This window comes from Penicillium samsonianum, assembly GCF_028829775.1.
Source record: "Penicillium samsonianum strain IBT 33392 chromosome Unknown utg000003l_segment0_segment0, whole genome shotgun sequence".
Lineage (NCBI taxonomy): Eukaryota > Fungi > Ascomycota > Eurotiomycetes > Eurotiales > Aspergillaceae > Penicillium > Penicillium samsonianum.
Window position 1 is genome coordinate 4,904,532 of NW_026643261.1, and position 27,121 is coordinate 4,931,652.

At 48.0% G+C, this 27,121-nt stretch overlaps 11 protein-coding genes across 11 annotated transcripts; 5 read left to right on the forward strand and 6 right to left on the reverse strand.

Moving 5' to 3' along the window:
• Positions 1–1,468: 1,468 nt before the first annotated feature.
• On the forward strand, positions 1,469–7,193 carry chsE (chitin synthase class Va; the record flags this gene model as incomplete). The annotated part of the gene is made up of 5 exons (XM_057278196.1): positions 1,469–1,578; positions 1,640–1,828; positions 1,881–2,308; positions 2,359–7,107; positions 7,162–7,193. 5 exons carry the CDS (start codon positions 1,469–1,471, stop codon positions 7,191–7,193), a joined length of 5,508 nt encoding a protein of 1,835 aa, XP_057137806.1.
• A 1,316-nt stretch (positions 7,194–8,509) lies between these two features.
• On the reverse strand, positions 8,510–10,295 carry N7471_005478 (sugar porter family MFS transporter; the record flags this gene model as incomplete). Its single annotated transcript, XM_057278197.1, has 6 exons — positions 8,510–8,707; positions 8,764–8,849; positions 8,901–8,983; positions 9,039–9,307; positions 9,366–9,406; positions 9,461–10,295. 6 exons carry the CDS (start codon positions 10,293–10,295, stop codon positions 8,510–8,512), a joined length of 1,512 nt encoding a protein of 503 aa, XP_057137807.1.
• A 1,285-nt stretch (positions 10,296–11,580) lies between these two features.
• Positions 11,581–11,970, reverse strand: N7471_005479 (uncharacterized protein; the record flags this gene model as incomplete). The annotated part of the gene is made up of 1 exon (XM_057278198.1): positions 11,581–11,970. One exon carries the CDS (start codon positions 11,968–11,970, stop codon positions 11,581–11,583), a length of 390 nt encoding a protein of 129 aa, XP_057137808.1.
• An 869-nt stretch (positions 11,971–12,839) lies between these two features.
• N7471_005480 (sulfotransferase family protein) lies at positions 12,840–13,697 on the forward strand (the record flags this gene model as incomplete). The annotated part of the gene is made up of 1 exon (XM_057278199.1): positions 12,840–13,697. One exon carries the CDS (start codon positions 12,840–12,842, stop codon positions 13,695–13,697), a length of 858 nt encoding a protein of 285 aa, XP_057137809.1.
• A 225-nt stretch (positions 13,698–13,922) lies between these two features.
• Positions 13,923–15,160, reverse strand: N7471_005481 (DUF3712 domain-containing protein; the record flags this gene model as incomplete). Its single annotated transcript, XM_057278200.1, has 5 exons — positions 13,923–14,222; positions 14,275–14,399; positions 14,458–14,472; positions 14,526–14,950; positions 15,000–15,160. 5 exons carry the CDS (start codon positions 15,158–15,160, stop codon positions 13,923–13,925), a joined length of 1,026 nt encoding a protein of 341 aa, XP_057137810.1.
• Positions 15,161–16,209: 1,049 nt separating this feature from the next.
• N7471_005482 (uncharacterized protein) lies at positions 16,210–16,608 on the reverse strand (the record flags this gene model as incomplete). The annotated part of the gene is made up of 1 exon (XM_057278201.1): positions 16,210–16,608. The coding sequence occupies one exon, from the start codon at positions 16,606–16,608 to the stop codon at positions 16,210–16,212; it is 399 nt and encodes a 132-aa protein (XP_057137811.1).
• Positions 16,609–17,593: 985 nt separating this feature from the next.
• Positions 17,594–19,572, forward strand: N7471_005483 (putative alpha-1,3-mannosyltransferase; the record flags this gene model as incomplete). Its single annotated transcript, XM_057278202.1, has 2 exons — positions 17,594–19,013; positions 19,082–19,572. 2 exons carry the CDS (start codon positions 17,594–17,596, stop codon positions 19,570–19,572), a joined length of 1,911 nt encoding a protein of 636 aa, XP_057137812.1.
• Positions 19,573–19,868: 296 nt separating this feature from the next.
• Positions 19,869–20,162, forward strand: N7471_005484 (uncharacterized protein; the record flags this gene model as incomplete). Its single annotated transcript, XM_057278203.1, has 2 exons — positions 19,869–20,000; positions 20,069–20,162. 2 exons carry the CDS (start codon positions 19,869–19,871, stop codon positions 20,099–20,101), a joined length of 165 nt encoding a protein of 54 aa, XP_057137813.1. The 3' UTR covers positions 20,102–20,162.
• Positions 20,163–20,564: 402 nt separating this feature from the next.
• Positions 20,565–21,790, reverse strand: N7471_005485 (uncharacterized protein; the record flags this gene model as incomplete). The annotated part of the gene is made up of 5 exons (XM_057278204.1): positions 20,565–20,999; positions 21,060–21,133; positions 21,194–21,392; positions 21,451–21,535; positions 21,712–21,790. The coding sequence occupies 4 exons, from the start codon at positions 21,788–21,790 to the stop codon at positions 21,113–21,115; spliced, it is 384 nt and encodes a 127-aa protein (XP_057137814.1). The 3' UTR covers positions 20,565–20,999; positions 21,060–21,112.
• A 1,359-nt stretch (positions 21,791–23,149) lies between these two features.
• On the forward strand, positions 23,150–23,692 carry N7471_005486 (uncharacterized protein; the record flags this gene model as incomplete). The annotated part of the gene is made up of 1 exon (XM_057278205.1): positions 23,150–23,692. The coding sequence occupies one exon, from the start codon at positions 23,150–23,152 to the stop codon at positions 23,690–23,692; it is 543 nt and encodes a 180-aa protein (XP_057137815.1).
• Positions 23,693–23,766: 74 nt separating this feature from the next.
• N7471_005487 (ATP-binding mismatch repair protein PMS1) lies at positions 23,767–26,964 on the reverse strand (the record flags this gene model as incomplete). The annotated part of the gene is made up of 4 exons (XM_057278206.1): positions 23,767–26,564; positions 26,624–26,710; positions 26,774–26,870; positions 26,926–26,964. The coding sequence occupies 4 exons, from the start codon at positions 26,962–26,964 to the stop codon at positions 23,767–23,769; spliced, it is 3,021 nt and encodes a 1,006-aa protein (XP_057137816.1).
• Between the last annotated feature and the right edge of the window lie 157 nt (positions 26,965–27,121).

Sequence of the window (27,121 nt, forward strand, 5' to 3'; positions counted from 1 at the left end):
CGTCTCGACCCTGTGCAGTCCAGCAGTTAAGCTTTTGGCATTTTGTTCATGTTGGTCTTAATGAAGAGCAAAACGAATACTAGTACGATTCAAGTTTCTGATTTTAAATGTTGGCATTGGCTAGGTTTTATTTGAACTCCGTATTTGCATTCAAAGAGACAGTTCCCTCTGTAATTTTGAAACCGTGGGATGTTTGTTGCTCTTTCACCCTGATGGGCTTCTGCTGGATAAGTTCCAACCAATGAAATGCATCAGATAGACAGCGACCCTGAGACCCAGAACCCCGTAGAATGATAGATGGAGTATTGTATTTTTTTCGTTCACATGTATTCAATGTATTAATAGTATTTTGGTATGGCGCGTGTGCACTATATTTGGGATGTGTCTCACACTTGTTTTTTCCTAACAGATGACCAGTTTCGCCACACAATGTATGATCGGAGACTTGATCCACTGTGCCACCTCTACTAGCCTGTCTACTGGCCTATTAATCGTCACGAGAATGTCGAACCACTCTAGTTTCTTAGGCCGACCGGGAGAACGGGCCTAGAGTGCCCCTAGTTTCAGACCTTTATCCATTGTATTCCTCATATTTTCAGAGTTTTTGATATGCAGGTCCCTTGCAAGGAGGTCAATATTGGTGAAAATATGAGAGTTGACGTGTTCCAGGGACTTGGACCCTGTACCGACTACACTACCATGGTACTATGTAGTGTTGTAGTACAGAGTATATGTGTGTAGCTCTGTAACAGCTGGAGTGGAGATCTCTCAACATGAGACTGATGTATATTAAAAAGATTCAAAACCAGCTTTTTCTGATTCATGTATTGTTGTTGTTTCTATTTTTCTCCTTCGCTAAGTGGTATTTCCAGTTTTTATATCTCTGATGAGTGTTTCTCAAATATCCATATTATCCATAGTGGGAACACTATCAGCTATGGTGGATTCCACCCGAGACACATCCAATGAAGCCGAAGCGAATTAAATACTGAATCCCCAAATAGACCCCGTTTGATCGGTATGGCCGAGGTTCACCTATTCTTAGCGACCAAGCTAGTAATTTGTTTTGTATTGCACAATACGCATCCACCCCCGACCTCTTATCGATTTGTTGCTTTTTTCCCTTTGTGATCTTGCATTCTGGGCTTCTGATTTCTGTTTCTGCTTCTGCTTTTACTTCGATTTTCGTGTCTCTCACTCGTTCACCCTACACTCTCGCCATTGAACTTCAAATCACAACTTTGTCGAATCTTCCCCCCTCGGCACCCCGATGCGTGCGATCTCGATCTGTTGCTAGGGTAGGGGTCTTTATTCCGCCAAGTCCACAACGCATTCCTACTCGTCTCGCTCCACGTTCATTCCGTTACTGCGAGGCTTCTGAAGCCACTCGCTCCGTCAATATTTGACGCCCCGATTTCCCCTCATACACTCGTTCACGCCCTCACATCTCAACTGAGAGGGTCCAAATATGGTCAATACCTTCTCTGGGAGTGGCCCGGCACACGCTCAGCCCTCACTCCCCTCCTTACCCGCCCACCTGCAGTCTGATACACATCTCACGGCCCATCTCGCCAGTCGGTATGAAGATTCCCGACCCTGTTCATGAGTGCAATCTTGGCAAAGCTAACGAGTGTCTTAGGTTTCATGTTGGATTACCAACTGCCCACCTGTCGTCTCAGGCCCTCATTGCTCTGAATACATATTCATCGGCGACCAAAGGACCCGATGGCGGAAAAGAAGGAAGTGCTGCGGGCGAGGCTGAAGACCTCGCGCGCCGCGCCTTCACTCGTCTAGGTGCACGTGCTGAGAACCAAGCCGTTGTATTCTTGTAAGCTGAATCAACTCTCTACCCCAAACCCATTTCTAACGTTCGATTAAAGAGGAGAGAGCGGATCTGGAAAAACCACCATTCGCTCGCACTTGCTGTCTTCATTCTTATCCTTTTCATCGACCCCACTCTCCTCTAAACTATCATATGCCGCCTTTGTATTCGATACTCTTACAACCACCAAATCCGTCACTACACCCACCGCTTCAAAAGCTGGTCTCTTCCTTGAGCTTCAATATGATGGATCATCCTCCGTGAACCCCACCTTGATCGGTGGTAAGATCATTGACTACCGATTGGAGCGAAGCCGCATCTCTTCGGTGCCCACGGGAGAGCGAAGTTTCCATGTGTTGTACTATTTGCTAGCTGGAACAAGTCCTGCAGAGAAGTCACACCTGGGATTTGAGAACAGCATCCATGTTCAAACTGGTAGCAGGCTGTCCGGAGGAACTGTCAGCCACAAACGCTGGCGTTATCTCGGTCATCCAACTCAGCTTAAGGTCGGGATCAATGATACGGAGGGCTTCCAGCATTTCAAAACCGCGCTGCGGAAGTTGGAATTTTCCCGGGGGAAATCGCCGAGATCTGCCAGATCCTGGCCAGTATCCTTCACATTGGGCAACTCGACTTCGCCACGGGTCAGTCTACCACCACCGGCGCAGAAGAAAGTGGTGGCTATTCTCACGAGGGTGGTGAGACTGTAACGGTGGTGAAGAACAAGGATGTCCTGGACAATGTCGCCGCGTTCTTGGGTCTTAGCGTCGATGCTCTGGAAAATAGCCTTGGTTACCGGACGAAGACGATCCACCGCGAGCGGGTGACAGTCATGCTCGACCCGAAGGGAGCGCGAGAGAATGCTGATGCATTTGCACGTACTATTTATTCTCTCTTAGTGACCTATGTCATTGAAACCGTGAACCAAAGGCTCTGTGCAGCTGAGGACAGTGTTGCCAACACCATCTCCATTGTTGATTTCCCCGGTTTTGCTCAAGCCCCTTCCACAGGGTCTACTCTCGATCAGCTTCTCAGCAATGCCGCGACGGAATCGCTCTACAACTACTGCCTTCAGTCATTCTTCGACCACAAAGCGGATATCCTGGACCGTGAGGAGATTACTGTGGCTGCGACAAGTTATTTTGATAACACGGATACCGTGCGTGGTCTGCTGAAGCACGGCAACGGTCTGTTGAGCATTTTGGATGACCAAACCCGGCGTGGAAGATCCGATGCACAGTTCCTGGACAGCGTGCGCAAGCGCTTCGAGAACAAGAACCCCGCCATCTCGGTGGGTGGCACCAGTGGATCAGGTGGCTATATGTCCCAGACCCGAAGTGCGTTCACCGTCAAGCATTTCGCCGGCGAGGTGGACTACTCCACCACTGGCCTGCTTGAGGAGAATGGAGAGGTCATCTCGGGAGATTTGATGAACCTGATGCGGTCCACCCGGAGTGACTTTGTGCGTGAATTGTTCCATCAGGAAGCTCTGCAGACCATATCCCACCCGCAAGAAAAGTCTGCCATCATGCAGGCTCAGGTCAGCTCAAAACCACTGCGAATGCCTAGTATGGCCAGACGCAAGACCGGACCACCGTCTCGTTTCGCTGCCCCAAGTGCCCACCCTGAAAGTGAGGAAGGTGATGAACACGAAAGCCAGGTTGCAGGATCCAAGCGAGCCAGCGGTCGGAAGAGCGGAATGCCTTCCGGCCCGGCTCAGGGAGCCGCCGGCCAGTTCCTTTCTGGCTTGGAGATTGTGAACAAATGCCTGAGCTCCTCGAACCTCAATCCCTATTTCGTCATCTGTCTCAAGCCCAATGATCGTCGCATTGCCAACCAGTTCGACAGCAAGTGTGTGCGGATGCAGGTCCAAACATTCGGTATCGCTGAAATCAGCTCGCGGCTGCGGAACGCCGATTACAGTGTCTTCCTTCCGTTCGGAGAGTTCCTCGGCCTCGCTGACATCGGGAATGTTGTGGTGGGAAGCGACCGCGAAAAGTCTGAGGTTGTTCTCGACGAAAAGCGATGGCCTGGCAACGAAGCTCGTGTCGGTAGCACCGGTGTTTTCTTGAGCGAACGATGCTGGGCAGATATCGCCAAAGTGGGCGAGCGCGTGGTACCATCCTATGGAAATGCTGGTGCTGATGAAGGAGATGGCTTCCAGACCGCCGGTGCTAACCCGGACTCCAAACTTCGACTTCTTCACCCCACCGACCAGTCTCCAGGTGCTTTTATTTATGGAGATGATCCCAAACAAGGCTACTTTGGAAGCCGCGAACTGGATGGACGCTCTGATGCCGGAGGTTCCGCCTTCAACTCCGGTGATATGTTCAAAAATCTTGACACCAAAGAGCAAATGCTTGAGAAAAACAACGAAAAGAAGATGGAGGAGGTCGACGAGGCTACGACTTCCGCGGGTCGTCGTCGTTGGATGTTCCTGGTCTATCTCCTCACCTGGTTCATCCCCGATTTCGTGATCCGTTTCGTTGGGCGAATGAAACGCAAGGACGTGCGAATTGCCTGGCGTGAAAAGCTTGCTATCAACATGATCATTTGGTTCGCCTGTGGTGTAGCAGTTTTCATGATTGTCGGTTTCCCTGGAGTGGTTTGTCCAACTCAGGCTGTTTACAACACGGCAGAGCTCCGCGGTAAGAATGGTGCAGGTTCAGCAGACTCTTATGTTGCCATTCGAGGCGTGGTTTTCAATCTTGGAAGTTTCATGCCATCCCACTTCCCTGACATCGTTCCCCAGAAGTCACTCAAGGCCTATGCAGGCACTGACGCTACCAATCTTTTCCCTGTTCAAGTCTCGGCTTTGTGCCAGGGTGTCAATGGGAAAGTGGATCCGAGCGTACCATTGGACTATCGATCAAATTTGAATGATTCCGCAGTCACAGCGTCTAGCTCTACCTTCGATGTCAATGCTAAGTACCATGATTTCCGCTCTTGGACCAACGACTCCCGAGCTGATTGGTTCTATGAGCAAATGCTCATGATGCGCTCGAATTACAAGAAAGGCTACGTTGGTTATACTTCGAAGGCAATCAAGAAGTTGGCGACCGATAGTTCCAAGAAAGTTGCAAGTATCAACGGCAAAGTCTATGACATGACCTATTACATTGCTGGGCCCCGAGTACCTCGCCGGCCAGCCGGGAAGAATGCCACTGGCAATGTTGATACGGATTACATGAGCCCTCTGCTTGTCGATATCTTCCAGGGAAAGGCCGGAGATGATGTGACCAAGTATTGGGATGACTTGAATTTCGACACGGCACTCAGGTCCAGAATGCAACTTTGCCTTGATAACCTGTTCTTCATTGGCAAGGTCGACACGCGAGACTCAGTTCGCTGTCAGTTTGCGCGATACTTCATTCTCGCAATTTCGATCATGCTTGTTTCCATTATTGGTTTCAAGTTTTTAGCTGCATTGCAATTCGGAAGGAAGAACCTTCCGGAGAACTTGGACAAGTTCATCATTTGTCAAGTCCCGGTGTATACCGAAGACGAAGAGTCATTGCGTCGTGCTATGGACTCCATGGCTCGCATGCGCTATGACGACAAGCGCAAACTACTGCTCGTTATTTGTGATGGTATGATTATCGGCCAGGGCAACGATCGTCCGACTCCCCGCATCGTCCTTGACATTTTGGGTGTCCCCGAATCTGTGGATCCTGAACCGCTCAGCTTCGAGAGTCTGGGCGAGGGTATGAAGCAGCATAACATGGCAAAGCTCTATTCTGGTCTCTACGAAGTCCAGGGCCACATCGTTCCTTTCCTGGTCGTTGTAAAAGTTGGCAAGCCTTCTGAAGTGTCCCGTCCTGGTAACCGTGGCAAACGTGATTCCCAGATGGTTCTTATGCGCTTCCTCAACCGTGTTCACTACAACCTGCCCATGAGCCCCATGGAGCTTGAGATGCATCATCACATCCGGAACATTATTGGCGTCAATCCGCAATTCTACGAGTATATTCTACAGGTCGATGCTGATACCATGGTGGCGCCCGATGCCGCCACCCGTTTCGTTTCGGCATTCCTCTCTGATACGCGTCTCATCGGCTGCTGTGGAGAGACGTCTTTGTCTAACGCCAAGACCTCCATCGTGACGATGATTCAGGTTTATGAATACTACATCTCTCACAACCTGACCAAGGCATTCGAAAGTTTGTTTGGATCCGTCACTTGCTTGCCTGGTTGTTTCACTATGTACCGTATCCGCACAGCGGAGAACGGAACGCCTCTCTTTGTTAGTAAGGCTGTGGTCGACGCCTACTCGGAAATCCGCGTCGACACCCTCCACATGAAGAATCTGCTGCACCTTGGTGAAGATCGCTACTTGACGACACTGCTCATTAAGCATCACCCGAAGTTCAAGACAAAGTACATCTTCCGGTGCCATGCCTGGACAGTTGCACCGGAAAGCTTTACTGTCTTCCTTTCCCAGCGTCGCCGATGGATCAATTCTACGGTTCACAACTTGATGGAGTTGATTCCGCTTTCACAGCTGTGTGGTTTCTGCTGTTTCAGCATGCGATTCATTGTGCTCATCGATCTGCTCATGACCGTCATTCAGCCAGTCACAGTTGCCTATATCGCCTACCTGATCTATTGGTGTGTGACTCAGCCAGATGTGCTGCCCATCACCTCTTTTATTCTTCTTGGTGTCATCTACGGTCTACAGGCCTTGATCTTCCTTGTAAGACGCAAGTGGGAAATGATTGGCTGGATGTTGATCTACCTCCTGGCCATTCCCATTTTCTCCCTTGCTCTACCACTGTACTCCTTCTGGAACATGGACGACTTCTCCTGGGGTAATACCCGTGTTATCACCGGAGAGCAAGGTCGCAAGGTTGTCATTTCCGACGAAGGCAAATTCGACCCCGACTCTATTCCCAAGAAAATTTGGGAAGACTACCAAGCCGAGCTGTGGGAATCCCAGACTTCGCGCGACGACCGATCTGAATTCTCCGCACACTCCTACGGCACCAGACTGCCTCCCTTCCCGCAGTCAGAGTATGGGTACCATACCGGCTCGGGTCCGGTTTCGCAGCTCGACCTGCCTCTTGGAGGCGGTGGTACTCGTTACTCAGTCGCCCCGTCTGAAATGATGAGCAACTTTGGCATGGAAGACCTCAGCCATCTACCTCCTGATGATGAGATTCTCGAAGAGATCCGCAAGATCTTGGCGACTGCAGACTTGATGAAGGTCTCGAAGAAGACCGTCAAGCAGGAGCTTGAAAGACGGTTCGATGTCAACTTGGACGCCAAGCGGCCATACATCAATTCTGGTAAGTTATCATTTAGTCGATATCTTAATGGACACAGCTAACACATATATGCAGCCACCGAAGCCGTTCTATCAGGAGTTCTTTGAACGATCTATTTACACCGTTCCGTTTTCTGTGTTTCGTCCTTTTGAGGTGTGGACATAAGGTTCCTTCGACTAACATGTGTTATTAATTCTTTTTACTTGTGTCTTGATTTTTCTTTCTACAAGCGAACTTATGCATGGATGAGAGCTTTGCGCAGCGATTTACTTTCGGCCCTTGATTTTCTTGAACATTTGGCCTCATAAAACTATTATCTACATCCTTGAAATTGATAATTCCCAGGGGTTGTCTCTGGTGTTTGGCTTTTGATCCATGTGAACGTCGAGTATTGTATCAATTGTCGGCCGTAGGTTTAATATTATAATATTAATCTGAGATGAGACAAAGACTAGGGTACCTCACCTCTCTATCACTTTGCCCTTGTTTATGATCTTGAAGTGAAGCACCTTCTCACCTTCTCACCTTCTCACATTGTTACTTCCAGTCCCATTTTTCTTTCTCCTTCCACTGTTCATATCTTGTCACCACACCAAACTACAACTTTCGTTCACCCACCTCAAATACTTATTTTCAATGTCTGCTTTGGTTCTTCCTGCTGCGGCCATTGGCCCTCCCCCTACCGACAGGCCATTTCTGCGCAGACGGCCCCGGTTCTGGAACAACAATTGACTGGGTTAATACCCGGCACAGTACCTACCTAGGTAGGTAGGGGACTCAACTCTGAAATTTGGCGGAACTGGCTCGCGGGCCGGGCCGGTGCCGGTGTGTGCTCCACTCGTCGTGGACCCACCTGCCCTTCAGAAACAACCTTGGAAACTTTGGAAGTTAGGTTCGGGCACGGACGAAACCCCGGATTTGTAGGTGTGTACTTAGGTAGGTATGTAACTGGGCGAGGTGGTGATAGTCGACATTGATGCGGGCGCACCCAGAAATGACATTTTGCTGGGGCCGTTTCTCGGCGCTGTGATCTTGCTGTAGCAACCTTTTTCCTGGGAGGCGGCTGCACATTTGCAATTGCGAATGTGGTAGAAGAGAATATTCGAATAGAGTTAGAAATTCTGTTTGCTCATAAATGGTGAGTGAAAAAAGCGGACTATATGTACTCCAAAATAATGGATATCAACTCTGGCGGTAGTGAAAAGCCCGTATTGTCTTGTTGAAGACTTAGCTCAGGGTTCAAGGGTCTAAGTGAGTTGGCCCCAGTCACCCGTGAAAAATGACTGCGCCCACAGTTAATTGCAAAGCAGAGATCAAGAAGCTGTTGGAAAGTCTAAATCTAAATTCAAATGGATTCTAAGAGCATATAGACATAAACCGAGGCAGAATAAACCTCGAGGACGTATTTTGCACAACTTCAGCCTTATACCTCGATGTGTGCAGTCTCGATGATTGGCTTTTCAATCTCCTCAGTGTTCAAAGTTCGATGGTGCCCAGGGAAAACAGGATAACCTCTAGTTTCCCAAACACCTCCAGTAATTCCACCTCTTGAAAAGAGGTGGTCAACATCCTCCAGTTCCAAGCCCTTGGTCTCTGGGAAGAAGAAAAATACCATAGGAATCTTGGTTCGATCAGTATTATATAACATAGAAATTGGGTTCAGAATCGGGGTCATACCCAGGCAAAACAGAAGCAGGCAAAGATGATAAATGTTTTCCATCCAATATTATCAATTGCCGTTGGTGTAATTTGGACGACAATGACTGCGAAGGTTAGCGAAGTCACGTACTTCTTATGGGTGCCAGGCAACTTACAAACACAAATCCAATTGACGAAGCCACCAAAAGCTTGAGCTCTAGCTCGGATACGAGTAGTCGAGATTTCAGAAGGATAGAACCTTATTAATTGTTAGCAGTGGCACACAAACACGACTAAGATAGGCAAAAACCAACCATGGAACCGGCAGATAACCAATGCCAAGGAACAACTGGAATATGAAGACAAACACAGTAGCTGCATATGCACATGGCGCAGTGCCTATCGATAATAGAATAGCAGTCATCACAAAGCAGAAACAGAGACCAGCGGCGGAGACCATGAGTGATACCCGTCGGCCGAATTTATCCATGCTCCACAAGGGGATAACAGAGCCAACAAGGTACGCGAGAGAGGTGCAGCCGCCGAGAACCAACGATAGGTTGCGAGATAGATTCATAGCATTCTGTTTTGGAATTGCTATTAGTTCACTTCATCAGCTGGAGATGGGCATAGGTGCATACCTGGTAGACAACGGGGGCATAGTAGTTGATCATGTTAGAGCCTATAATATGTCAATAAGTCAATTTCCTACAGCACTTGAGTTGGTATTGCTGACCTGTAAACTGCTGCTGAATATTGACAACAGCAGCCAAGATCATGCGCCGAAGATTTCCCATCTGGCCACCCGACCAGAGCTCCTTGTACTTGAAGGGTCCACCAGCAGACTCAATCTCGATAGACGATTCGATTTGACGACGTAGAAGAACAACCTCGGGGTTAGACTCATCAGCGGGCTGATCCAGTTGTAGACGTGCCAGAACTGACGCTGCCTCGTCACTGCGATCTTGTTCACAGAGCCATCGTGGGGAGTCAGGCAGGGGAATCATCTGCAGAACCAAGCAGATGGCAAAGAAAGCCTGGAAACTGATTGGGAACCGCCACTGAACGGGCGTGTCCACGAAACTTAGTCCATAGTCCAGCCAGTATGCGATGCAGAGACCGAGAATTGTAACGGTGCCTTGAGCAGATAGCAGCATGCCACGCTGCTCTGGGCGTGCTAGCTCGGATTGGTAGGCTGGAACGGTACTGCTGTTGATTCCGTTGCCAAGGCCGGTGACAATTCGGCCAACGAGGAATTGAGGAACGGTATAGGAACTGCCGAGGATGATTGTTCCTATGATCATGATGGAGCCACCAGCAATAATCATCTTGCGGCGACCGAATTTGTGGCCAACGACGAGACTGAGGAGACAGCCGACTGCACAGCCGATATCGTAGATGGAAGTAAGGAGACCCTGCATCGTGCTGTCGGGATTGTTGAAGGTTCGTCCAAATTGATTGTTCGCGCCAATCAGGCCGCTCATAACGCCCTGGTCATATCCTAGGAGAAGAAAGGCTTGACAGCTCGCAGCTGTCACAGCCCAGTGTAAGTATCTTCCGCGCAAGACCATATTGTGCTCGGATCGATGGGGAAACTGGAGAGACGCTGAGGTCCGGGGCCCCAGGTCATTTTCTCCACTCCTTCAACCATTTCAACCCCATGGCATCTCGGTTCAGTTTTGCCCGAGAAGTATTGGTTGTTCGGTTTAATGCAACCCGGGGCCGTCATTAATGTTCACCCGCGGGACGAAATAAGACTAGCGCAGTGGTTTCCCCGCGGGGACTTCCCCACATGCCGACGAATCCCTGTTCGGTTGGAGGGACAGGGGTGTTCTGAACAACGCCATTGACGCCTTATGATGATACATGAGCTCCTCAAAGCTGAGCCATACCGAAATGCAGACGATCCGAGAGCCCAACGTACAAGACAGGCCCCGCAGGAAGCCATCCCAATCCAAGCACAACAACTGTTAGACAATGTCGGTCATCCCATTGATGCCTCCATTTGTTTGCAGACTGAGCATGTCTTTGTTTGACAGGGTATAAATCCCCTGCTTTTGATAGATTGAATAGATCATGATTCCTCTTCTTCTCTCTTTCCCTTAGCTAGTAGCTCTAACAACAACCAACGGTTCAAACACAGCAGCCACTAACTCCAGGATTCATCAAACATGAACCAAGCACAACCCCATCCCCGGAGCCACAAACCAAGCCCGTCCTTCCGCAGACCATCAGTACCGAACTACAGGCAAAGCTCGAGGCGATGGCGGGATACGGCACAGCAGCCGCCGCAATTACTTCGGCCGTTGCTCTTGGAAGAGGGCTGGTACAGGCAGCTTGTAGAGCGCTGGAAGCCACCTCGCCGCAGAAGCACTCAGAGAAATTAAGGGCACAAGTACAGGTTGTCCGTTTTAACACATCTTGGTTATTTATCTTTGGTATATACAACCTTTTGACGAGGTGGATTATTGGCAACCAGTGTGAACACCGAACGACTACTAGTCAAAGGTTATACATTGAAAAGTCCATTTCACAAAGTAAGCCATTTCCGCCTTTTTCTGTGAGAATGGGGAGAAAATATCTATAAAACAGATATTTACAAAGACTATCCGAGAAGACCACAAGAAAAGACCACTGAAAAGACCACTGAAAATACCACTGAAAGAATACTTGACAAGGCCGCATAGGCCGACTATTCTTGTAGTTTTTTAGGAATTCAGCAAAACTTCATGACCTGAGATATCTGTGAGTGCCCCGAGCAACTTCTTGGTCTACGAGCTACTACGACTACAATACTACGAAGAACGCTGGAAAATTTGAGTGCGAAATCTTTTGAACGAATGAATTGGTATATACCTAAAGGTCCAAGTACCGGTCCACAGCCTCGATCTGACGGGAAATCCAATGCCGGTCGGAATATAGAGACATGAGGTTATCCTTAAGCACAACCAAATGGCGCCGAAGCTTGTGAGTCTTCGCTAGAAATGCGGAATTGTGCCCGTAATAACCACGTCTATCAAGCACGGTACGGCATCGTGGCATCTCCCTGTACATAGTGACACTAGCCCGTTCAACGACACATACTTGGTCAATAAGGTCGGTGAGGTTGTCAACAGCCAGCGTCAGGCGGAAGGGTGAAATCCCATTGCGACTCATAATCGCATCTATCTCGAGCTGTATGTCAGCTATGAACTGATCCCGTGTGTGCAGAAACTGATGTTCGGCGTTTCCTGCGGGGATCGGCATAATGTTAAATGGGTATTGTGTTACAAACCTCAATAGTAGATTGAATCCTGTGAGGTTAGCTGGTAGTGTCAATGAAAATGTAGTTGATGCAGATGCTTCGAATGATGGGATTGAGTCTATTTATGTAAGTTCCGTAGAGGGAAAGCTAATTATTCGAATCAAAAGAGGATAATGTGATAGAGAAACAATGCGAGTCACAAAGACTTCAGACTTCACTCGCGTTCTTTGACTCTTTCAGGGCTGCCATTCATTCTTTGTGGTTTGAACGGGAATAAACTTGATGAAGAATTAGGGATGAAAACAGTATATCTGTAACCGAGTCACTAAAAGGAATTGTTCAGGTCTTTGGTATCATAATGCACTACCTATGATAGGTACATCGGAAAATCTGTATAGGTCCAGGTTTCTGATTGTTACTCCAAGCGAAGTAGCAGCGACCAAGATATCGTTCTTTCTTTTCAGAGCTCGAGGTAATAGTAGTAGTACTCAGTCAGAAAATTGACAGTCAAGTCTTTGTTCATCGGTGTTTGAGAGTAGAGTGTTAAACTCGGAGGATTCTTACAATTTTCGAGAGCGATGCTCCGAAAGTAATTACCTATGCGAGGAGCGAGGAATTAGATAAACTGAAAATCACTATACTTTCTAAAAATTCAGAGAAGCTGACTTTCCAGCCCGAAACCTGCCCCAAAACAGTTAAATGACCTCGACCCGACTGCGTCATCGAGGCTCAGCGCATACCGCTAGCCCGAAATAGGCTTCATGTTGCGCCTCACATCAGCAACGTCGATATAAGACATACCTTGGGCCTTTCTTTGCACCTATCTCTTTTGATCAAAGCTGACTTGTCTCATTCCTGCTCGCCACCTAAAATGACCTTGACCGACCGAATTCTTCATTCAATCTATGGGCTCCCGCCTCCGACCAGCGGTGTACGCAAAGAGCCAATGCAGGTACTGGCTGTCGGGATCTCACGAAGCGGAACCGACAGTCTGCGTGAAGCATTGCATATCTTGGGATTTAACCATACCCACCATGGTTTTGACACAATCCTTCCCCCTTCATCTCTAGAAGGGATATACCGACTTCTGCAAAAGAAATACACCACAGCCCCAGAAGCCGACAAAGTCAAGAAATTGACGGCTAAAGATTTCGACTCCATTCTACTGAACAGTGTGGGCGTCAGCGATTTATTCGCCGCAGAGTTTGCGCCCGAGCTCATCGAAGCCTACCCCGATGCAAAAGTCATCCTCAATATCCGCCAGGACCTTGACAGCTGGTACCGTAGCATGCAAAACACAATGGGATATTTCGACAAAAATCCTATTGATTGGGACTGGTGCAAATCTTGGTTCAGCTCGGATCTTTTCTGGATTCGGCAAACAATGTCGAGGACCATGATGCCCCGATTCTTCAAAGGGAGTTTCCAATCGAACGGGAAGTGGGTCTATGAGCAGCATGTTGCGATGGTTAGAGGCCTAGGTTTGCCAGAGGATCAATTTCTCGAGTGGTCTGTTGAAGATGGCTGGGAGCCTCTTTGTCGGTTCTTGAGCAAGCCAGTGCCTGACATTCCGTTTCCCAATGGTAATCCTCCAAAGGCATGGGCAGAACGGATTGCTAAGACAATGGACGCTCATCATAAGCGAGCAGTAAGGAATATGCTTATCTTTGGGGCTTTGACTTTTATGATTCCTGTTATTTTGTGCACATATTTGGTAGGCTTCGTTTGATCGAAGCGGAGTATCAGCACATATTTCTCCCATTTCTATGGATTTCTGATCTAGTTACAGCTGAGTAAGATCTACATTTCTGTCACTTTCAGTGAAAATTCCTTATTTTGTGACATACATATTTGAGAAAGTCCCCTGTAGTTTGATACTCTTGGCTCATAGCATGATCATCTCGTCATCTCGAAAAATTATTCCCCAAATACTCCTGACCATTTTTATTTGATATCAAGAAAATAGACTTGATGCGTACTCTAATAGATCGATTCTTGCCGATGCAGACACAGCCCTGATAACGGCTGTGAAGTAAGGGATATCGACACCCTTGAAAGAACAACTTTTCCCGCGAACGTCTATAGTCACAGTGCCAACGTCATCGTCACCCGAAATGGCCTCGTGAATTAACATTTCCTTGTCAACTGAACCGAGTACCACAGTGTTGCTGATAGTCTTTTCTAGAAAGAGATGGGGCAAGTCGACCCAACCCAAGTCCGAGTCACCAAGAGAGAGATTGAAAGTCACATGTCCCTAAAGATGTCAGCCATACTTATATCCTAGGGTATGGGATAGAGTGGCATACCATCTCAACAATGAAGGGACTCGGATTGCGCACGGAGATCGTGGCATTGAAGTTATATCCATCTACTGGAGGATCCAGGAGTTCTAAGCTGGTGATGTTGAATGCGCCTTCTGCATTGATGAAGTCTGCGAATTTTAGAAAGATTTATCCCAGGGGGTCGGGATTTAGCACGGTATGTCTCACCTGTAAAATTATAACCTAATTCAACATCGTCAGCTTGTTTCATGGATGTAGGGAAAGTACTCACTTACCACCCACGTTCATGATTTTATGAATGTTCAAATGAGCAGTCGGTAGAGCACCAAATTTCAAATCCGGTGAACCCTCAATCAAAATGGAAGAATTCTTGTTAGATCCAGCTGCGGAGGCCAACCGTGACAGACAGTCAACACAAGACAAATCCAAATCTTGGTCTATTTCAAGAGTGGCGCCGTTGCCAAATGCAATATTTGGCACAGTCAATACTGTAAAGACTTCGTCGGTGTCTTCCACGCGGCATGTGGCGTTGAATGCATTCATATGACCACTACCACTAAGCCCACCTCCCATTTGAAGGCTTTGCGTTTGTTTAATATGGAAGGCAGTAGGCCGGGGGTTGGTAATCTCGAGGCCGTCGTAATCGTATTCGTACTTGTTGATATAGTCATTCGCGAAATTGGGAATCCCGACATAAAATCTGAGAAATAATTAGTATAAACAGTATAATCTTCCATGATAAAGCTCACAATGGGAGAATGATAACTAGGACAGAGATGCAGAATGCGATCAAATAACCCCACCAGAACCTCTTCATATGTGTCTTGAATCGATTCCATAAGGTCGGCTTTGCTGGGGCTGGCAGCGCCTCATCCGCCTCGGATGTACTTGAGATGTCCAATTTTGACATGAGGGGCGCAAGGATGTTGATTAGTGCCAGATAATTTGCTTTCAGCCCAAGTCATGGATGGTGAAAGTCTGATAGATAGCAGTATGACAACTGCTTCCCATGCTGTAGCGTGTGAAGGTAGAAGTAGATAGAGAAGAAATTAAAATGGGGTTTGGATCAAACAATTTCATAAGCTAGTCGTCGCTTGGGGTTTTGTTATTGTTATATCCCATGTCGATCAGACCCGCCTTTCACATGACAGATATGCACAGCAACGATTCAAAACGTGAAGAATTTCTTTGCGCGACGTCAGTCGCTGATGTCATGACATGTCTTTCAGGATCACCTATGTTGTTTGATTGCGGGTCCAAGGACTAACGTTCGGTATATAACCCTTGGAAGACGAGGCTCAAGGCAAAGAAACCTGGGGTGTCGGGGTAGCAAAAGTAGTCAAAGTGGCCAATCAAGAGCTTCAATAGGTATTGGCTTGCCTCAGAAAGGGGTTTAGGGCCTCGTACTTCTCGTACCGGATACGTGATCAGCACTATGGTGTTTGATGAGTTGCAGATCGCGCACCGAATAGGGTGATCGGCGTTGATAGGGACGGACCTCGGCTGTGGATTAATTCGCCTAACGTAAAGATGGACCTGGAAACTAATGCGAGTTGTACGTAGTATACGTTCTACTTAATAAGAATACAAGAATAGTTGGCCGCTTATGCAGCCTCTGTCCTTGACGACTTAAGACTTTAATACTCTGATCAATTTGGACAGAGATGGTATTAGGCATGTTATATGTAAGAACCCTCCGATATGTTTTTTGGATGTTGTTTTTATATGTCTTTTTTATGTCTTCTTGGGTGTATACGAAGATGGTAAAAAGCATAGATTGTGCAGATGACTTTCCTATGTTTGACCTTCGAAAAATTGAAAGCATCGCCTTGATCAGCGCACGAATGATTGTATGTGGTGAATGGATTGCATACTGTGAACCTAAGATATATTGCATGCCAGGGGTATTCCTATATTCCTATAAGCAGGTAGAAAACATGGCAGCTCGTACTTAGGTGACTATACGTACCACATTTTCTCTGGCAGGTGGGGCTTTCCTGGGAGGTAAACCGAAACTTCCGTTTCAATAACTAGGGTGGGCCAGCCGATGGTTGGCAAGCAACGAGAGCGCGGAACAAAAACATCATCACCCTGCTTCCCTTTCCCGGTAGCGGGGTGGTATGTCTTCACTCCAAACCACAGGTTGTCTTCCAAGGGAATTCCCATACGAACTAGCTTAGACGTGACGAAGTTCGCGAATTGGCGTGTTACTCCCTCATGGACGGGGCTAGGGACGACTTTGATAAGACCAGTGGTTTGTTCCCACTGGAACCGATAGGCTACTCCCTCGAGGCTGGTGTGGGCATTGTTGTCCAGCCTCTCATAATGTTTGGGCGCAGACCCAGCACCACAATCCATTGATTTCCATCATGGCCTTCAAACAACTTCATAATAACTCCAGCCTCCACTTGGGGTGCCTTCATGCGAGAGATGGTCCGGACGATACGCCCTTCTGGAAGACCTGGCATAAGGGAGGACGGGGGATTGTGGTCTTCCATGGCTGGTGGGATTGGATTGAAAGAGGATTTTGTATACGAGGAGTCATCGGCACACCCCAGGGAAGCAAAAATTCTTCTGATTTGAATCATAGACGTAAAGGATAAGCGGGAACCCAGATTAAATTTTACTCAGCCTGAGTCTGAGCTCATAAAAGCGGCAGCCAAGATAAGGAAGGCAGAGGAAATGTGGTACATATAGTCAGGTCTGCTGAGCGTATCAAATACTTGAAAAGTTTACCCTCTGGGGCGTAATAAACCCTTTCTTCGTCTCTCGATGTGAAAGCTTCGCTCAAGAATTTAGGAAGTTACTGAGGGCAAAATGCTACATACTATGAACACAGGCTAAATAATCTTAAAGAGCAAGTGCTCACATAAAATCCCATCTGCAGCCAGCTGGTGTACAGCTATAGTGCAAAGGTACACACCTACATACATTGATATGAAATCTGCAAGGTTCCAAGGTTAGTACGTTGTATTGAAGGGTCCGCCCGGCCCGGCCCGTGAGAAAGCTCTTTCGGGTGTTCCGGAAAATTCCAACCTTCCTTGGATGGCAATTTTTATTCCCATAGTGCACTATTATTAACTAAACTTTATTAAAGAGCCAAACTGGCACGATTTATTCATTAATTAGAAGCGGGACCTAATGAAGTTGAGACAAAGTACTCAAAAATAGACCAAAAGACAACGCTAACTTGAAAGGGTATAGAGCGCGTTCTGGTTTCAGTTGTCCACGGGCCTATCTCCGTTATTCCTTTTCCTTTTGGTTCCTCCATTTTGTAAAATCAGCGCTCCTCCTGCGGAAGTAATTAACTGGTTTTCCACTGTTGTATGCTGTTGTCCACATCATGCTCCCACAGCACTCAACTCCACCTAAAGAAGGCCGATTTCCTCCGTCATATCCGAGGTTCAAAGCCAAAACACGACGGAAGCGCATGCTTTTGCGGATCACTCGCTTCATTCTTGCGGTAGGAGCTGGATGGTTGATAATATCGTTTCTGCTCCTTAGGTCGCCATCTTCAGACGCAAAGAGTCTGCGATCGACTTCCAGCTTTGTCACGGACAGACTTTGGCAAATCTGGCCTACTGATATCAAGACTGCGGTATCACCGGTACATGATTCAACGTCGCAAGAGACGCCTGATGAAAAATCCATTGTGAAAAATCCAGCAGAGTTGCAGGAAAATGTAAACCCCGCAACAAGGAAAGACCAAGAGTCACTACAATCATTATCAAATAATGTCGAACACACCGACAAGAACACAAATTCAAAGAATGCAGAACCTGATTTCTCTAACGCCGCTCTTGACAAGCTTCTATCGACAATTCCCAACGATCTATACCTTCGAGAGCTCCTGTTACCAGTAATCGGCACGGGCGAGAAGAGGCTGCACGAGCTTGGCCTGCGCACACGCGCATATAAAAAGTTCTTCGAGACTTGGGAGGATTTCCACCTCGTCAACAACGATCATCATACTTACGTGCGAGATGATATTATCCCCTACATCCGCGACAGGTCCAGCGAGCCAACATTCCCTGAGACGCTACACAAATACGAATCTTACCGCCACTTTCTCACAAAATTCTCCGCGTTGTTGTTTCCGTGGACGAGCCCATACTTTGCAGATCATATGAGTTTGCACGTCTCATCACGCCGCGGAGGCCGCGGCATCGTTACGACGGCGGGCAATAATCATGCGCCTTTTCTACTAGCTGCTATCCCTTCCTTTCGCCTCCTGGGCTGTGACCTTCCAATCGAGATAATGTATCTCGGCGAGAGAGACTTGAGGGAAGACTTCCGCACAAAGCTTGATGCGCTACCAGGCGTCACAACGCGTGACCTCTCCGCAATGGTTAACGACGAAGGTTGGCAGCTCAATGGATGGGCTGGTAAGCCCTTTTCTATACTACTCTCGTCTTTCCGCGAAGTTCTGTTCATCGACGCGGACTCGCTGTTCTTCGTTAACCCCGAGGTACTATTTGATGACCCGGACTACGTGCGCACGGGCGCCCTTTTCTTCCGAGATAGAAATATCCTGCCGGAGAGTAAGAAGGAATGGCTGCAGAAGATCTTGCCGAAGCCGATTTCGGAATCCGTGCAGCAGAGCAGAATGTGGACCGGCGAGAGCGGGCATGTACAAGAGTCGGGAGTTGTTGTTGTGGATAAGTGGAAGCACTTTGTCGCATTGTTGCTCGTATGCAGAATGAATGGGCCAGACAGGGATGGTAATAAGGCGGACATTGTAGGGACTTATGATATGGTCTACGGTTCGTTTTGCGCCAATACATATCTTCCCAACCCCGTTTCTTTTTTGCTAACTCGCAGTGCTACACAGGTGATAAAGAAACCTTTTGGATTGGATGGGAGCTCGCTGGTGACACTTCCTATGCCTTCCACCCGGGTGGATCTGGAGTCATGGGCGTAGTCCAAACCCCTAACAACTTCAACTCCACTAATGAAGGGCCTATATCGACATTTGGCACAGGAACTGAAGTGGTCCCAACAAAAAAAGTTCGCAAAATGGCGCCTGGTCATGAGTCCGACGTAACCATCTGTGCCCCGCAACTTCTACATTTGGACCGCGAGAATCGCCCTTTGTGGTTCAATGGTTGGCTGTATGAGAATAAGTATGCGGGGAGCAAACGAGTTATCGGCAATTTTGAGATGTTTATGGAGGAGCCGAGCGAATCATTGGATCCAGCGGCGTGGCAACTAGAGGAGAGCAATCTCTGTTGCTTGTCAAATTCTGCGGCAAAGGACTTTACAAAGCAGGAGGCCGAATGGCTTGGAGTGTTGATTGGCATGGCAAAGACGGTTGAGAGCTAGCGGAGGAAGAATATATTCATGTCTGCATTGACTGCGCTCCAGCGTATACGCAAAGGAAAGGTCTCACGGACCGGAGGTGACAACTATCGGGTCAAGAAGGATGTAACCAACTTGGGAAGTCATCAAAAGACACACCAAAAGATCCTTCTTTCTTTCTTCCTCCTCCCACGCTCCCACACAACTATTCTTCCAAGAGGACTTTCGTGAATAGCCAGAACCAGGCACAACCTTGGATTGAAAATGGCTTGCTGAAGGATCAATATACAACACTAGCGAAGGAGAAACTGCCGATCAGAATGGGTGAGAAGTACACGCAGGTTGTTGTCAACTGCCTGTCTTACATAGATACGACGAACGAAGACTTTGGCGATGAGAGCGAGTTCGAGGATAATGATGTAATTTTGATTGGGGTTAAGTACATTGAAAAGGTATGGATTATGCATGGGCAAACTTGGAACAGTTCGATGAGATGATAGCAAAGCTGACTATGATATAGATCCTTCTTCAGCTTAGTGAAATGTCAGTCTAACAAGCAAAATCTCAAACCATTTGTGACTTATTTGCAACCAATGAAACAATGCGAGACTTGACTGATTCTCATTTCTTTTGAGCTATATATAATCGAGACGGTTTGAATTACTCTGGTTTTATCGAAGGAATAAACCTAACCAGGGTCGAGACCTCGGGAGAGCACCCAAAATATAAATCGGTGGTGGAAGAACGGAGAGTACTAACTAGCTGCCAAATCTCTATCTTTCAGGATGCAGGGTTTTAGCATGAAGGGTGAGAGTTCTTCGATAGTTAGTATTATATGACAGTTTCCCCTACTCATGTATTGGATGATCATTTGAACAAATTTATCTGCGACGCGCAGCATCATACGAAATGCTTTTCGAAACTGTAGGCGTGTTCTTTTTTCACCACCACTGTAGGCCAACAGTATATACGACTATGTACGTTTTTTGAGGTTAAAGTTACAACACCAAAAGTCTCTTGAATTCAAAGCTAGATACTAATAAAGCAATCGCCAATCTTGTTTGGTTGAGATGAATGTTTCCAGGTACATCAATGACCAAGAGCATAGCAGGCGAATAATTCTCTGTATATTCAGCCCACTCCGGTCAGAGATGTAATGGAAGTTTTGTTCTATGGCCCGGCTGGGTGTACTGATCCGAAAGTATGTGTATGTCCTTTGGATCCTGTACCCATGCAACAGACCGATAAGTCTCTTTTCCTTGACTCGAAAGCCTACAACCCACATGAAAGCCCACTGCCCACAGAAAGGTGCCCGAAGGACAAACAAGTATACCGCGAGGTTTGGAGCTCCAACTTGTTTCTTCGCTTTTTCGAAAAAGAGCGGGGTTGCATGGCCAGTTGCAAGTGGATCACACAGTTGGTGTGTAATTCCGAAAACTCCGCTGAATGCACTGATCAGGCATAACCCCAAGTTAGTAACGAAAACGAACAGATTAAGTAGAAGGACTCACCTGGAGTTTAGCCGGACCCGCCTGAACTGGGATCGTGCACCCCCAGTCTGACTTCAGGCCTTCCCACGAAGGTTCTGATGAGAGAAGAGCACAGGTTAGAAATGATGAACAACCACAGACGGGGAAGAACGTACTTGGACTTGCGTCCCGGATGCCCCGCAAGACGAAGTGGCAAAGCGTATTGCTACAGCAGGTACCCACTCCGCCTCAGGCTTCCAAACCCGCATGGATTGATGGGACTCGCGGATGATCCCATCTGCCTCCCCAAGTTTTACAGCACAGCATCCTCCGAAGAGGAGGTACCGACTTGGTCCGGGCAACGGCAAAATGGTTCTAATGGAAGGGGAAGGTGGTTAGGAATGGTAAAATACCAACTGGCTGGAGAACTCACCCCAACATCACCAAGGCTGACAGGACAATCAAAGAGAGCCCATGCTTAGCGCAGGTACATACTTTGCCGCCATCCAACGAAGGTTCTGAGAGGAGACAAGTTAGTGATGAGGAAAGAATTGTCACTGGTAGGAGAACATACAACCACTGCCGAGGCTTGGGGGGCTCGGCATGGGGTTTCCGACGAAGGCTCTAAACAAGAGAAAGCACCAGTCAGACTTGTCAAAACTTATGTCGAGAACCTGCAGGTGGGATAACATACGGTACCCGTTCGATATGTACAGGAGACCCTGCAGTGTCCCCTGTATATCTACTAAGGCTGTCGATTGCCAGCAGATCATCTTGACTGAGGAGAGAGAGTGTTGCTCACCTTTACCACTACTCAATGCAATCAGGGAAGCCGTGCCAGATTAGTAGATCTGGAAAGCTTGTGATGGAGGTGGTTGACAGGAGGAAGTTTGAAAAGCCTGGGTGGGAGGCTTTTATCTGGGGGACCTCGCGACGTGACAGCTCAAGTGCTGGCTGTTAGAGAAGGTGCGACTCAACTCGACCTGGCCTAATTGGGAAGCGACAGCCCCACTTTTATCTCCACAAACAAAGAGAACAAAGAAAATAAAGAACATGCTACTAAGCCTAATTGGGAAAAGGAGGTGGCTGCAGGTGGGTGGGTACATCAGCTGATAATTCAAGTAAACAATGCCTACTCCGTACAACATAGGGGGTTCGATTATGGCATGAATTACAAAAGCCCGGGGCTCTGGCGGTTGCCTACGTAAGTGATGAATAGCTGCAGTGCTACGACCATCGAGGTGGACATCGCAGGGACTGAATCAATAGCTGTCCAATCATAAATGAGACATTTCTCCCCCTACTCGCAGTCATGGAATAGAAGAGAGTATTACAGTCAAGGATACCACCAGAGCACTGCTCATGCACATGAAGACTATCTCTATATGTCTAATTCACTTGAACAGCGTGAGACGAGTAATCAGCGGGGAAAATCCAAGAATCGAATAGTAGGACCAGTGACATGTGAGCCTGTGATTTGTCAATTGTTTTTTCAATCTTCGATATTTGGCACTCTATAATCTGTAATGCAACCTCCCGGCTGTTTAGACCAAGGCATATGTTTTCTTCCTCTGAGACTGCCTACAGTTTCGATCATGGTATATCTATCAGCCCAGACCCGGTAGCTCTCTTTTCAGCCTTAAAAACAGACAAAGATGTAATGACAGTGTACTACTTACAAAGACGATATTTCCTTGACATCTTTTTTTTTTTGGACTGAGCGAAAACAATGTAGAATGGGTACATTATAACTATTTGACTTTGATATCAATCAATTTGCGTGATTAAGCTCGACATACAGGTATTCGACAAACAAGTAAGATATATGCCCTCTTCGCTAGCAAGTAAAACCAAGGGACTAAAAGTTCCAGTCTTCAAGAGTGATCAGACACACTGATCGACAAATCTCCATCATTTAGGGCGGGGAACGGATGCCAACAGAGATGACATGTGCCGAGTGGGGTTGTCGATCTTTTGTTTACAGCTGATTTCTTATATCAGTAACGAGATATCCAAAAATACAAAGAGACCAAGAGACCAAGGTATCTTGAACAAGATATCTGGATCATCTCCCCAAAGATCAGTCTACAAATCCACCTTCAAAATCCGACCCAAATAAACAGCCAAGAGCCATGGACAACCCCACCCCGCAACCGAACCCAAACCCAAATCCAACTGCAGACCCAGCAAACACAACAGACGACCAACAACAAAAAGAAGCGCTGGCAGCCTTTACCGCAACACTTCACTCGGTTGGAACAAACCTCGAAGCGCCGCTCCGTGACCGCGCAGCAAACATCCAATCCAACGCGGCGGCGCTGGAAAGACAAGAAGCCGAGCTCGCGGAGAATACGCAGCGACTAGCGCGGCAGAATCAGCAGTGGGTTGGATTCGCGGATGAGACCCGCGACGGGTTAAAGGAGATCGGGGATGTGCAGAATTGGGCGGAGATGATTGAGCGGGATTTGCTGGCTTTGGAGGATATGATGGATGTTGTTGAGAGGGGCCATGGGGAACATGGAAGTGAGGATGGAGATGATCGGGGGGATAGTGATACGGAACTAAATGGGATTGTTGAGAATGGCAATTCAAATGGGCAAACTGGGCATGTTGATGTTGATGCTAATGGGAAGAAGGTGGATCAGCCGGCGAAAGGGTGGTTGCGATGGTGGTGATGGTTCATGTCTTTGTTCATTTGATTTGTTGTTCCTGTTATACATCTATATCACGCACAGGGTATCGTTATGGACTATTCTTCATCTTCTTCGTCTTCTGCTTCTGCTCCTTCCAAGTATTGTTTCCAAGGGTCGAGTCCTTCGGTTTCCTGAAATTCATTCCATTCATCCCACTGGCCCAGACTCATCAAGTGCCGCATGGTCGGTCGACCATGGGGGCAATTCCACGGTTTATCGATAGTACCCATATTCTGAACAACTCGTTCCATCTGGCGACTCGTCAAGGTTTTACCAATCATGATACTTGAGCGACAAGCGCGCATAGCAAACATTTTACGCACTTTGCTTGGTCGTGGTACTGACAGTCCATCCGATGTTGAAATTGACTCTGACAGCAACACGATCAGTTCCTCTAGATCTCGTACGCCGAATACCACTTCCTTGCTTAGCGGTAACGAGACCAGTTGGCATCGACGACCGATAGGCTCATCGCCGCTTTCATCGATAGTCACAAGGAAACCGTTTTTCTCAAGAGCAGCGCGATTCTCAAGGACAACCTCTTCTTCAACGGCAGTGAGATCTAGGCGTTGCGGACGGACGAGTCGCTGGTTTTGCACTACGGTTTCGGCCTGCAGGCGCTCGAAGTTGAATTTCTCATCAGAGGCATGTTGGTCGATAATAAAGAGCTCATCGTGGTCTTCTCCTGGTCGGACTGCGATGATGAAGCCCAAGTTGAACTGGCCGATGATGCGCATTTGGGCGAAATCGTTCTTGCTTACCGTCAAGGAAAGTTTGTCCTCGGCGGTTTTTTCGCCAAGATCAGTGGCTTCCTCTTTCGTTTTATTGGTGCCCGCTTGCATGGTCTTTTGCAATGTGATGAGTTGAGATTGGAGACGTGAAATAGACCCGTCTACCGTGCCGACAAGCTGTATAGTCGCGTCGCGATGCCCAGCACCCTTGCTCATCTTCTTTGCACGGTTCGCGCTGTTTTCTTGGGGAAGCACGGCAGTCTCTTCGGCTTCATGAATGAGCCGTTGAACTGTAGCTTCTTCCTGCGCCCTCTTCTGAGCTTCGTCGAGATTCTCATCTGCGGCAGTGTCTGTGTCTTTTGCCTCGGTGATTTCACTTTCCGATTGAACTACACCTTGGTCGGGAACATAGTCGGCATCCTCGGCTGGAGAAAAGCCCTCGTCTGCGGGCTCTTGCTCATCGCCTTGTGTGTCCTCGATTTCACTTAGAAGGGTATTTCCATCTTCTTCAATCTGGTCATCTTCACTAGCAGAGGCCTCTTCGTCTTCTTCATTATCCAGCTGTGACCCAGGTGCAGCAAACGCTTTCATATGTTCACCAAAGATATTAGGCCGTGATGGTGTGTGTATCCGTCTCTTCCGCCGAGGCGGCTCTTTAATTAAAGGTGGATCTTCTGAGAATCGTTTTCGTGGAGGACCACTACCTACCATGGACGTCACAGTTCGGCTACCAATAGTAATGGTAGCCAGTTCGGCGGGTTCTCGTCGTGGACGCATTCTATCGAAGGCATTCTGGACAATGTTGGGGATTTCTTCTGGGTCTCCACGTGCGCGAGATGGAGTCTCGTCGGGAGCTGATGGCTGGGATGATGGTTCTTGGGAGAGAGGGGTTGGCTCAGGTTCCTCCTCCTGGGCTTCTTGGACGAAAAGTTCATCGTCAGAGATATCCGCAGCAGGCGTTTCTAGTTCACTTGGGGCTGGCGTCGACATGGAAGAGCGATTGGTTGCAGCACGGGGTGTTCTCATTGATCGAGCGGGAGACGGCGTGGCTTGCGCACTTCCAATGCCTGCTTGTGAGCTCGTGAAACGCTGGATCGCGCTCTGTTGACTTGCCCCTGGAGTCTCCACTGAGCTTTCTTTCGTCCGATCTTGACTGGGACTTCTAAGTCCACTGCTTTCGCTCAGCTCACGGGCAGTGACGAATCCTGGAAGCGATGATAGTGGTTGCTGTTTTGGCAAAGGCTTGGATTTGACCGATGACTGCGGCACAGTTTGGTCTGCATCCCCAAAGAGTTGTGTAAGAGAAACCTTGAGCGATTCAATCATAGCCCCCGCATCATGAAGCAGAATTTGGCGCTTATCAGGCGAAACGTTGACATCGTAAGCGTTTGTATCCATCTGAAAGTCCGCAAAGATAAACGCTGACTGTGAGACATTGAACGACTTGTAAACCTCGTTGAACGCCTTCTGAATCTGCGGCAGGCCACATGGCCGCGAGTTGACAAAGAACATCTGACGATCTGGAGTCTGACGGCCCTCGCCGAATACAGGACGCGAGATATGGCCTCGCACCTGGATTTTACTCAGTTGGTCATCGCCAACCCGTTTCGTAGCTGCGGCAGGCTCAAACTCCAAGTCTAGATCAAGGGATATCAGGGCGGATAAAGTCTTCGCGCCATACACATTGGCAATATTCTCCTTGGTAGTCTTATTTCCATTGGTAGAAAAGACCACCACGTTCCGTGTCTTGCCAACAGTGTTCCTGACACTGAACCGGACTCCAGTGCTGATACATGCATAGGCATGTAGCAGATTCAGAACTTTCCCATATTCCCGCTTGATGTTCTTCTCCAATTCCCGTCGACGCACTGGAAGCCGCTTGAAGATGCCTTCTACCGATGCCGTCGTTCCTTTCTGCCCAGCCACGATCTGTGTCTTTCGGAGTTTCCCGGATTGTTCGAACTCGAGTCGATTCGCGCGGGGAACTTGCTTTTCCTGTGCTGTGACGATGTGGAATTCGGCCAACGCGCAGAGGGATGATATCGCCTCGCCCCGGAAACCGAAGGTGTGCAGGCTCGAGAGGTCATCGTATGACGACAATTTGGAGGTATAATGTTTCAAAGCTAGAAGATAGAGAAAATCAGCTTGGGTGCAATGTACCAAGAAAAAAGTGAAAACTCACCGACGTTCTCATAGTTCTCCGGCGAGATTCCGCTGCCGTTATCTTGGACCTCAATTAGGTCCAGTCCATTATTCTTAAATCGGACCTCTGAAACCGCCGAACTCATCAGAAAATGTGTCACAAACCATATCCGGAAAGTTGTTCACCCACCGATCGTCGTTGCGCCGGCATCCAGACTGTTTTCCACAAGCTCTTTGGCGACGGAGCATAAGTCAACGATGACTTGGCCCGATTGGATTTGGTGTACCTAATCAATACGCTGGTCAGATTGGGACTTTGCAGGAAGATATCGGATTCCATACAGAGCGGGCCTCGATGGCTTGTATTGTGGCCATCTTCATCCCATGTTGTCTGCAGAGGAAAAGTTGGCACGCGTCTCACTTAACGCGTGGGTTTGCCAAGACCGCGGTGGGCCGGTTGGATATGACAGCTCTATACATTTGATGACGCCCCTGTTCTAATTGACCGAAAAACGTTTTATTTGCGCTACGAGTGGAT